General features: G+C 36.8%; 1 protein-coding gene across 1 annotated transcript; it reads left to right on the forward strand.

The window, feature by feature from the left end:
• The first annotated feature begins 202 nt into the window (after positions 1-202).
• LOC107666556 (desumoylating isopeptidase 2-like) lies at positions 203-8,709 on the forward strand. The gene is made up of 5 exons (XM_016457956.1): positions 203-838; positions 6,022-6,094; positions 7,445-7,538; positions 7,644-7,768; positions 7,829-8,709. Exons 1-5 carry the CDS (start codon positions 800-802, stop codon positions 8,086-8,088), a joined length of 591 nt encoding a protein of 196 aa, XP_016313442.1. The 5' UTR covers positions 203-799; the 3' UTR covers positions 8,089-8,709.
• Positions 8,710-11,873: the final 3,164 nt, after the last annotated feature.

Here is an 11,873-nt window from a genome sequence, read left to right on the forward strand (position 1 = left end):
GCTCTGTTGTTAGAGATAATATTGTTATTTTATAAATTGCTTTATGTATAGATTCAAAATATGTAATAGTTAACTATTTTAATTGCATAATTATTTATAACATTATATATAGGTAACATTCCACAAAACAAAAGAATTTACACAAAATATCTTGTTAAAAAGTTGACATGCTTGGTTTTAATATTGTATGGGTGTGTAACGATGCTTTAATGTAATGATGAGGTGTCCATGTGTGGAGGCTGTTTTGCTCTATAAAAGCATTAGAGTGGCAGTAATGCACCGCTGTGAGGTTGGCCATCATCAGGCACGCGCATTCAGTTCAGTTCTCCTCTCCTCATCAGACACACAAAACGGGGGAGGCTTCTCATATCTCGGGTGACAAAACGTCTTCCTTTTATCTGACGTTCGTCTGCTTTCATTTCCGTTCCCTGTAAATGTCACTTCGTCGTCTGAATGGCTGTCTCCACGCAAATTCTTATCTTTCTATTGTGTGCCGTTCATTTTTGTCTCCGCTGGTCATGAAGCTAAATGGCAGTTAGCCTAGCAGCATCGCTACTCCCTGTAGCCGGACTAAAAAAAGTGGCCTAACAATTCAATCAATGAAAACCCCCTTCAGGATCAGCTCTTGGATGTCTCTAAACTGTTACAAACCAGCAAAGGTCAAGAGGACGTAGCAAAGGTGCTCACGAGTGGAAAGAAGTCCGTGTGCTGAGAAAGAGAGTGAAAAGGAAAACGGAGGAGGACAGCAGCAGCAGCTTCTCGGCAGCTAAAGTGAAAGATAAACACCAACATCCCTGTGATGGCAAACGAGCCGGTTATTCTGAACGTCTATGATATGGTAGGTGACTAAACAAATCCAGATAACTCGCTCCCGTGACAGAGGTGTGTAGTATTGGCATTAGTTCAACACATTCATTGGCTGTGTCTCAAAACCTTGTGAGCTGCCTACTTAGGCAGCATTTTGCACATGCTTAAACGTGTACGTAGCTTGGCTAGGTTTTGAGCCGTGTCAGTATGCATGCATTTTAAAACTCCATTAGTCTCAAAACCTTGTGAGCTGCCTACTTGGGCAGCATTTTGCACATGCTTAAACGTGTACGTAGCTTGGCTAGGTTTTGAGCCGTGTCAGTATGCATGCATTTTAAAACTCCATTAGTAAATGCAATGGAAAATGTAACGTTTTATAGTCTAAGGAAATGTGTGCGGTAGCTATTTGGAAGCTTATCAGAGAGGATCCAGCTTTTATTTACTTGCATAAACAGTACTTAAATTTAACCACGTTCCTGTAGTAACAGATCAAGTTTGTTAGATGTAGAATTTTAAGTATTGAGATGACAGTCTAGCTGAAAGCTTTGACCCAGTTAATTCAACTGTCATTTGAATCCACCAGTGTGATCTGAAGCAGCTGTTGAGAAGTCACGCTAAACATAATGGATGCTTTGCTTTTTAAAATGACAAGAGAACAGCTCAGTTAATCAGTATTACAGCAATATTACAACCCTCTTTTATAGAAGTTTCAATTAATAGCTAATTAATATTAAGAAACTTGAGTGTCGGAAAACAATTCTGCAGTGTGTACTTTTCTTTTCTGTCAAACTCAAAAGTATCAAGCTTTGCTTGACGACAAGCAACGTACAAAATAAAAGCCAAAATGGAATATCGCATATAAGTGGAGCAGAGTGACATGAAGTGCTCCTCCTGGTTCAAAGTGTTCTGTAATCACTTCACTCCAGGTTTTCTATTTCCTGCTCGAGCTCATGAGGGGTGTCAGGGCCTACACAACAGCATTTTATGGGCCTAAAAACACAAACTTTTGAAAACGGGTTTCAAAGGATACATATACTACACCACAACAATGTACTACAAACAAAAATTTTTTTGTGTGTGTACAGACCACAACATTGCCTGAACAATCCCTGTTCACATGGATCCTCGAAAACTACTTAAAAAGCTGTATTATGCATGCCAGGCCAGTAGATGGCAATGTAAAGAAACACTATGTGAACAAGTATTATGCTTGCATCGCCGTTTTCACAAATTCATGTTTACAGAGACGGTAACTGTATTGTGCACTTTGAAACCCATTTCCAAAAGTTTGTTTTCAGGCTTCCAAAATGCAGTTGTCGTGTAATTGAGCTTCCAAAACGTATAAAGTTTTTTTTTTTGTTTTGTTTTTTTTCTATTTTTAGTTGAAAATGGTGTAAATGCCCCCAAAGTGCAAGTTTTTGAAAGCAATACTATTACCGTCTCTGTGCAAACTACAAAAATGCAAATTTTGGAAAATGGTGACGTCACATGCACGTGTATTACACGTTCAGTCTATAGGAATGCATATTTGCGCAGGCACGTAGTGTTTCTTTACAAAGTGACATCGCCAACTACTGGCCTAGCATGTGTAATACAGCGTTTTTAGTCGATTTGGCAGAACTATCTGAAGGGCGATCGTTTCGACAACATTGTTGTCTGTATTTCTTTTTTTTTTTTCAAAAAGCTTTTGCATTGTTGTCATGTAAACATACCCTCAGAGAGTGGAAGTTGTGCAGCAGTCCATTCCAGAAGTAAAAATCCCATTCATCATCTCCATACAGAAATTGCTTTTTAACGATAAATTATAGGCTAAGACATTAAAGACAGACCTGCTCTAAGCTATGAGGTTGTTAATTGATGGTATATGCTTTTGTTGGGGCCATCAGCCCACATTATTTCAATTTATTTTTAAACAATCATGTTCAACAGCAGAATTTATGTTGGAAAAACTACATTACCCATGATTCTGCAACCAATTACGGAATTGAAACAAGCAATTTGCACCAGAAGAACTCTTTACCGCCCACCCACTCCCATGAAGCAGTCCATTGAGTCCATTTCCCTACACTCTCAAAGTACTTGAATATTTGTATACATAATATATTTTGCAATAAATGTAAATATGCACATCTTTTAAATTAATAGTCTAATATTTTTCCGTCATTTTTCATTTGATTATATAATTTACAATTCTTTGGATGTATAGGATTATATCCTATAATATTATTTAGCCTACATGGTGTAAACCACTGTATGTAGCAAGTCACTTTGTGCTGTGGAAGACCTATTTTTTTTTTTACATTAAAGCACATGCATTTTACCCCAAATGTACAAAATGTTGTGGGCTGAAAAAAATACTGGAAAAATTGACCATACCTTTTAAGTGTCATTGATCACTGAGTAACGTGAATGGTCTCCATTTAAAGATTTAGTCTGTCTCATGTGTCTCATTGACCCTTTGAAACAGGGTAATGGAAATGTATACTTTCCTTAGGCCTCTAGTCGTAGTAGTATGTTGGACTATTTTAAGCTTATGTTCTCACATAAAGATTAAGGCTAGAAATTTGAGCTGCTCCAGGATTTAAAAGATGTCAATCTTAATTAGGATGGGAATCACATTACAAGTTGTATGCCCTTAGTTAAGCCTATAAACCATGTAGGAGATTTGTAGCTTATAAAGCTGGAAATGGGAAATTTGTCAGTAGTAATCTTTCTGTTTTGACAGATAAATGGCCTGTGATTTCTAAAGCTTAATTTGAAATTGAGGCTAATTCATTATTTCCACGAATCCACGAATATCACGGGTTTGTGTCATGAACCTAGGTTCCAGCCTGACCATAAGGTCTTTTACTAAAATAAAGTCCCCTTACAGCAGTTCCCATAGGAACTTATCAGAGTGAGATCTCCCACATAGTTCATGTCAGAGCTTGTAGATTTTATTTTCTAAACGCAGTTCTTGGCATGAGAGTACTCTTGCTGAAAATCACACAAAGCCAGTTGCTAATCACAGAGACTAATCCCCAGTTCTGTGATGAAGGATATGTATAATAAGCTTTGAAGTAATTGAGGCCAGAAGGATAAGTGTCTTATTTGACAACCCTGAACGATGAGGAGTTGGAGAACCGTCTAGCTCAGGGGTGCCCAAACTCGGTCCTGGAGGGCCGATGTCCTGCAGAGTTTAGATCCAATCTCAATTAGACACGCCTGAACCAGCTAATCAAGCTCTTATGAGCTTCTTTCAAGGTGTGTTGAGGCAAGTTAAAGCTAAACTCTGCAGGACACCGGCCCTCCAGGACCGAGTTTGGGCACCCCTGGTCTAGCTGATCAATTTTTCTTATCCCTTTTCACATATTTTTGACCAACTTTTCGTATTTTTAAATTGTTTTAACCAAACAACACTTTACATTGTGCCAATTGATATATTGCAAATGTAGTTAAATTAGTGCAGTAGGTTAATGCCATAAAAGACATCTAGAAACCAGCTGGTCCAGTGATGTATTATTTTCTGATGACACATAATCAATTGGGGACAGCTGTTGGTTACTTCCTTAAACAACAGACCTGCTAATGAAATACGTTGGGTGTGAACACAAAGGTTTGTCAAGCGCTGAGTCACATTCAGGGCTCCAGACTGCTACCATTTTTTCTGCCGGTGCGAGTAAATTTTGTGCGCGGTTGCACTGGCGCGACCACCGTGTTGTTCAACTCGCGCTGCCATTTCTATCGCATATGAAAAACATCAAACGGCAAACAAAACGAAAGCGTAACAAAATCCTTCTACTCGCTTGAGCTGCGCTGCGCGGAACGTTTATCAGCTCGGACCTCGACGCAAACAAACTAGTCCGAGCTCAGAACAGCTTTACTCGGGAACCAGAATTGAGTTCGCGACAGTGTTACAGCACAGCGCTGCAAGATCTAGTGAGAAGCCTTTGAATTAGCCACAGAATGAATAAAGGTTGCTGCGAGATTTACTGAGAAGCATTCAAATTCTGCACAAAAATCTCTGTTATAAACCGATCAAACAGCGCTGACATAGAAAACCAGAAGCAGTAACGCTAACTGTGGCAGAAATAGTCAAATGTTATTACATTATTCATTTCAGGCTTTTGTACAGCCTTTTGAGGCAGAAATTTTCAATCGAAATCAAGCCATTTTCAATAATTTACAAGCATTTCACACAACTGTTTCCAGTACTTTAAAGCTCCTAAATGATCCAATGGTCTGTTATTTTCAATGGGATGACCAAAATATACTGTGGTGAACAAACACTTATGTAAAATAAAAATAAAAAATACATCAAATCACCATTATAACCTGTAGATGGCAGCAGAGGAGCACGTATTAGCTTATTAGTCATTCATTTATACTTTTTCCTTTATATTTTGAAATGATAAAATAACAATTATAAAATCACTATTATAAAATATCAAATCATCAAGAAATCAGATTTTGACAGTTTTGCTCTTTTTTTATTATTTTTTTTATTATTATTATTATTATTTTTTTTTTTTTCTTATTTTGTTTATGAAGTAAAAAAACTTCACCGAGTGCTTTGAAAAACACTTCTTCAATTTGCGGCTAAATCACACATAATCACTGAAGTTGTTGGTCAGTTTCATATAAGACTATAGAAGAATAATGGTACATTTAATAAGAGTACAATATATGTCATTTCTACATAAAAATTAGGTTTCGCACATGTTACTGTTGTTTATAAAATACATTTTGTAAGATTCCCAAATCAAGCTTAGTGCTTTACTTTCAAATGTGTATAAACATTAAATAAACAAGAAATTAAAAGAATACTGCACATTGTAATCTCTGAGTTAAGTTAATTGTTATCAAAGCAATTGTCAGTAATACAGTTAAAATTGGGAAAATATGTGAACAATTGCATTGCAGGCTGATTTAAATTGTGCCCCTAAATTTTCTTCATGTGCTCCTAAAAGTGTTCAGTCAGGGACTCAGGGGCTACAGTGCTCCTAGTAATTGACAGTAAAGACATTGCCTGTCTCTACATATCCATACCCTGCAATGCACGTTAGCTCATTATGAATGTGGCAATCATCTTGGATACTTTATTTCTTTAGTTTAGTAATTGTTCTAACAAATGGTTTTAATAAGTCATAATGGATTAGTAGTGTAATTGTAAAGATAATTTGCACTTTTACCATTTGACTGTATGTGACTCAGACTTGTTTTGCTTCCTTATAGTACTGGATCAATGAGTTCACTACCTCTCTGGGAATTGGAGTCTTTCACTCAGGAATTGAGATCTATGGCAGAGGTAAGGCTTGCATTATGACTCAGACACAAATGAGTCAAGCTGCTCAGAAATCCAGTGTTTAACTTGCCTGACTGCAACAAAGAAAAGAGGTGGTGTCTAAACATGACTAAACCTCACATCGTAGATGATCTGTGGATGCAACAGGAAGAGACCTTGACATTTTAAGCAGTCTCTGCCTCCAAAGGCTTCCAGTTTAATCGGATGAAGAGGAGATGTTTTGTTTGGCAGTTTGTGAGAGTTTGCATTGGCCTTTTTGAATGATGTCTGTGTGTGTGTGAACAAAATCACTAAAAAGAGCACACAGCCTTCCAGGGTGTTTATAAGTATGGACAAAGTGTTTTCAGTGGATGTTAATTGCACTACCAGCACTAGATACTAATTATCAAAGTTTGCTTTTCACCTTAACCCCAAATAGACAGATTATATAGCCCTATAGCATACTAATATAGCATCCTCACTTCAATGTGTAAGTTATAAAAATAAGTTTATTTACACTATCTATTCTACACCCATTGTTGAGGTGTGAAACTATAACTAAAACTAGTAAAAACATTTTCATTAATTGAAATAAAACAAAATATAAATATTAAATAAATAAAAAAATAAAATATTTGTACTGGAAGTACTATAATTCCTAAAATACAACTGAAATAAAAATAAATTAAACTCAATAGAACAAAAAAAACGAATAAAAATTAACTTATAAAAAACTTAAAATTAACTTAAAATTAAATGTATACAAAAATTAAAATTAAATGAAAACTGAAAATTATACAGATTATAAAAAACAATATAGTATAAATAATAGTATATGAATAATTATAAAATAACACTATTGTTAAGTGCTTGTCAGTGTTTTAACACTCTGATTAGGGGTGAGCGATAAGTAAAAAATAATGTATATCACGATTGTTTTTTCTGCCAAGATCACACTCTACAGTCTAATCACAATTCTTCTGAAATAAACTAACATTTTGTTTAGGTACAGTAAGATTTTTTAACAGTAGTATTCAAGTAAGAAACGTTCACTTAAGTCACAACCAACTGTGTATGTAAACCTTTTGTGTTTTTGGCATTGCCTTGTGTGTATTTGAGTTTAAGTGCAAAAGAGAACTCAGTCCAGTACTCATGTGCTGTGACAGCCAGTTTCTGCGTGTGCACTCTGAAAACCGTATATGTCAGAATAGCGTGTGTGTAAAATCATTTAGAAGTTTAAACTGACAAGACTTTAAAATTCATGCAAATTATAAAATGTGCTCTTTAGCACATTTGTGTGCTAACAATCTCTGTGTAAAGGCAGATCGTGGAGAATCTTTAATAACCTAACTCATACTTTCTCTTTTATTGCAGAGTTTGCCTATGGAGGACATCCTTATCCTTTTTCAGGTATATTTGAGATAACACCTGGTGACGCCACAGAACTGGGAGAGACATTCAAATTCAAGTGAGTCACAATATTTATCACTATGCTGATCAGACTGAAAGGATATGTCTGCAAAAACCTCTTCCTTTTTCTCGCACCCTCTTTACTTTCTACTTGCTTTCTCAGAGAGGCCATTGTTTTAGGGAGCACAGACTTTACAGAAGAGGATGTGGAGAGAATTGTGGAGGAAATGGGGAAGGAATATAAGGGGAACGCCTACCACCTCATGCACAAGAACTGCAATCACTTTTTATATTATTAATCTTTTGGGTCCACGTTGCCGTAAAGAGTCTAAAATCTCACGCTATCTCCCTCACTTCTGCGGCAGATCCTCTGTGGTCGAGAGATCCCACGCTGGGTGAACCGACTGGCCTACTTCAGCTCTTGTGTGCCCTTCCTTCAGAGCTGCCTGCCAAAGGAGTGGTTGACGCCGGCCGCACTGCAGTCCAGTGTTAGTCAGGAGCTCCAGGGAGAGCTGGAGGAGGCCGAGGATGCTGCGGCCTCTGCCTCGACGCCTTCCTGCGCCGTGGCACCCGCTCCCAGACCTACCCGACACCAACCACGCCGATGAACCCTGCTGCCTTGAGTGACAGGCCACCCCTGCTTTGAGCTGGACCACAGCTTCTGCTGCCAATAGACCCCTCACCCCCTCTCCTGAGAGACTAGCAATTCACCAGCGGACTAGATGAAACCCACCGTCTGTGGTCCCTGATTTATTTCAGTACGCTCAAGTGACCGTTACGGGCCTGGAAACTATCGATCTTGTTTACTGTAAAACCTTCTATGGGTTCGTCAGTGTTTTGGCTTAATTACGTTTTGGCCTTTTATGTTTTGTTTTAAAAACTCAGGACTTGAATACAATGGCTTTGTTTAGTCACCTTTTTTTTTTTTCTCTCGTTTTTTTTCTAGTTTTTAATGCTTTTCTTACGCTGGAGTTGCGCACTAGCCTTTTTCCCCTTATTTCTACAGAAAGCGCCTAGTCAGTGAATGAGACATTTTTTATGGAGAACATTTGTTTACAGATTTCTTGCGTTCCAATCCGTGTATGATTGTGTTGTTGTGTGCGGGTTACAAAAGCCAAATCTCCACACTTTTGTAATGACACACATCCCACACTTTGGTGACTGTGCCTGAAGATTTTTACCGTTACGTGCTCCGAAAGCTCTGCACTCTTCTCTGTTAAGAGTCTTTCTCTGAGACTCTTACAGATCTCTACCTGTTCGGTCTGCTTTGAGTGGCAGGCTTCTTGTCCTATGAGAACTTCCTCAGATGTTTTACACCTTTTTAGTTTTTAGAGTCTTATATGTACTTGAGACAACATTTGTATTCCATTTTATGATTAAAGAAAATATACAAGTCTGTTCTCAAACAAAGTTATCCGTTAATTCTGACAACTCAACGGAAACATACAAGCATAATTCATTATTTGCTCACTCTTGTCATTTCAAATCCATTTGTGTTTCTTTCTTTTATCAAACAAAAATACAGATGTTTAGCAGAATGTTTGAGCTGCTCTTCTCCATATAATGAAAGTGAAAAGTTACTAGTCTCCAAAAATGACAAGTGCCATGAAAGTAGTCCATACAACTTGTGCACTATATTCTAAGTCGCCTGAATAATGTATGAAAGCTTTGTGTGAGAAATGGACTGAAATTTAAGTTATTGAATAATTGAAAATCTTGCTTGAGAGCCATGTTCACCATTCACTATCATTATGTGGAATAGAGCAGCTTGGCTGTTCTACTGAACATCTTTTGTCTTCCATGGAGCAATTGAAATCTTGTGGATTTCAGAAAATATGAGGGTGAGAGAATGATGACAAAAATCATTTCTGGTTGAACTATCTTTTAAATCTCTAAACGGGTTATGTTAAAGTGCACTACATTACAGTAATTAATATTTTACATATTACAGCTAAAGGATATACCTCATATATAACATCTATTTCATATGCCACTTGGTCTCAATTCAAAACCTGTTGGGAAGTGTTATGAACATCAATTAAGTTTTATAATGTATTATGAGTATTATAATGGTAAATTTTGACTCCATTTTAGCTGTTTGCTTTGTCGTCTTGCTGATTTTTAATGGCTAAAGTTTGACAATGTGGCATTGAAAAATATTAGTCATTCAAAAATGAAAATGCTGTCATTCACTCACCCTCATGTCTTTTGAAATCCACATGATTTCCATTGCTCCATGGAAGACAAAAGGAGATATTTAGTAGAAGGAAGAAGTCAAGGAAGATTTCTAGTCAAGATTTTGAATTATTAATTGACTTAAACGTCTGTCCGTTCTTCACACAAAGCTATCATACATCTTCAGGCAACTTAAGTTTTATGGACCACTTTCAAGGCACTTGTCATTTTTTGACATGTCCTGTAAAACACAAGATGATTTTTTTGAAGAACAGTAACCACAATCAAACCAGCTGTTGATTTCAATTGTATGGACAGGGGCTTTCACACTAGCACTTTTGGTGCGCACCCGGGTTCGTTTGACATCAGAAGCTGTTTACACTTGGCATTAACATGCGACCTGTATCCGGATGTTGTCCACATACACATTGAAAAGACAAGTGTAAACGCACTTCTGATCGGAATGTTATCTGATCAGCGTGTCCTGGTCCAGAGGTAGTCGAGGACGCATTGTGATCGGATCTCAGTGTAATGTAAACAGGTGGATCTAGAAAATAATTTTTAGGGTGGCATGGGGTCTATGAGGGGTGGCAACACCAAAGCAAGCCCCCATGCATAGTTTTTGGGGATTTATGGTCTGACATACACAGTGTTCACAACTATTGTATTACCATTAAGTAATCATCCATACTGTTTAAAATGAAAAATAAATAACATTTCAATATCCATCATGGCACCAAGTCACAACATATACACAACATAAAAAACTTCAACAGGTTATAAATGTTTCTGAGCTTGTATCACTAAAGAAGACATGCGGTTCTATTAAAATGACATAGGCTACTTAGATGGTATAATCACGTTTAATGCAAGTTTAAGAGCAATAAATATTTTTGAATTTCCTGACATTAGAAAGAAATACAATAATATCAAAGCACTGAAACTGGATCAGTTTTGAAAACAATGTTTGATTTTCTGTTATTAACAGAGGTGGGAATGTCTGTAATCACCCAGAACAAACTCTATCAACCATTTACTCTAGCAACAGCCCAGCAACTGCATAGCAAGAGCCTAGCAACCACCCAGAATATCCTAGCAACCAACTAGCAACACTTTAGCAAACATCTAGATTAGAACATCTAATTGACCAAACCATTTATGTTTTTTAAACAAGAATTTAAGACAAGCTTTTCAATCTAATTATTACAGTTTTTCTTACGGGGTTTTTTCAACTGCTTACACACATTTTCAAAACTTTGCCTCTTTTTTTCAAAACTTTACACACAAATCCAAGAATTGCACACACAAAATGCAAAATGCCTCACATCTCTTATTAAGCACTGCATTCAAAATATCACAAACACATCTCAAAAGCAAACATTTGCAAACACCTTTGCCATAATATTAATTCCTGTTAGATTTTTGTGTGTTACTAGAGAATTGTGTGTTGTGTTTTGCAAAAAGTGTTTTATGAAAGCAGATACAGTATACTTCAACAATGAACTTTTGGGAAAAAATCATTTTCATTTTACTACTGTAAAGTAATCTTGCAGTAGATGAAAAGCACTAGAAAAGTTCAAATACCAAAGAATTGTATGAACTTGGCATGCACCACAATACAGTAGCCTACAGTAAAAAATAAAATAAAAAAAAAAGTACATTTAGCATCCTCTGCACATTTGGCCAAATTATACAGTACTATAGCAGTTTCTTGGGTCTCCTGACACAAGACTAGCTATATCTCTAGGCAGTCATTTCTCAGTTCTGCAAAAATGCAGTACACAAATGGTTACAAATCAAATTTGACAGTCACACGCTTGAAGGTGTACAACATGTGCTACAGTTTACTGTACATGTCGAATAGTGAAATTTCCATTGTCTAATGTACTGGTACTGAACTGTAATTATACTGTATGTGTAAGTATAAAACCCCTGTAGATTGGCTCAGCTCTCTCCTCTCCGTTGTTAGCATGCAGAGATTCTGATTGGTGTGTCATCAGTTTTGCTACCTAATGTTTAAACTTACTCATTGTTAAACTTTTTGAAAAATGTGTCTTTGTTTTGAAAACTGAATTAATGGTTTGGGGAAAAAAGTGCCAACTAAAATCATCAGTTATATTAACAATCGAGAAAACTGTAATACGACTAGATTCTTACCTAACTCTGCTATCAGTTTCCGTGATCGGCATCTTCTTATTGATTTCATGTTATTGTTACG

The sequence above is a fragment of the Sinocyclocheilus anshuiensis genome, unplaced genomic scaffold (genome assembly GCF_001515605.1).
Source record: "Sinocyclocheilus anshuiensis isolate Anshui unplaced genomic scaffold, SAMN03320099.WGS_v1.1 scaffold63, whole genome shotgun sequence".
Taxonomy (NCBI): domain Eukaryota; kingdom Metazoa; phylum Chordata; class Actinopteri; order Cypriniformes; family Cyprinidae; genus Sinocyclocheilus; species Sinocyclocheilus anshuiensis.

Coding starts and splice junctions, on each gene's coding strand:
- LOC107666556 (XM_016457956.1), top strand. CDS start 800: ATGGCAAACGAGCCGGTTATTCTGAACGTCTATGATATG. Junction 7,539..7,643: donor GGAGAGACATTCAAATTCAA/GTGAGTCACAAT, acceptor TTGCTTTCTCAG/AGAGGCCATTGTTTTAGGGA. Junction 7,769..7,828: donor CAAGAACTGCAATCACTTTT/TATATTATTAAT, acceptor TCACGCTATCTC/CCTCACTTCTGCGGCAGATC.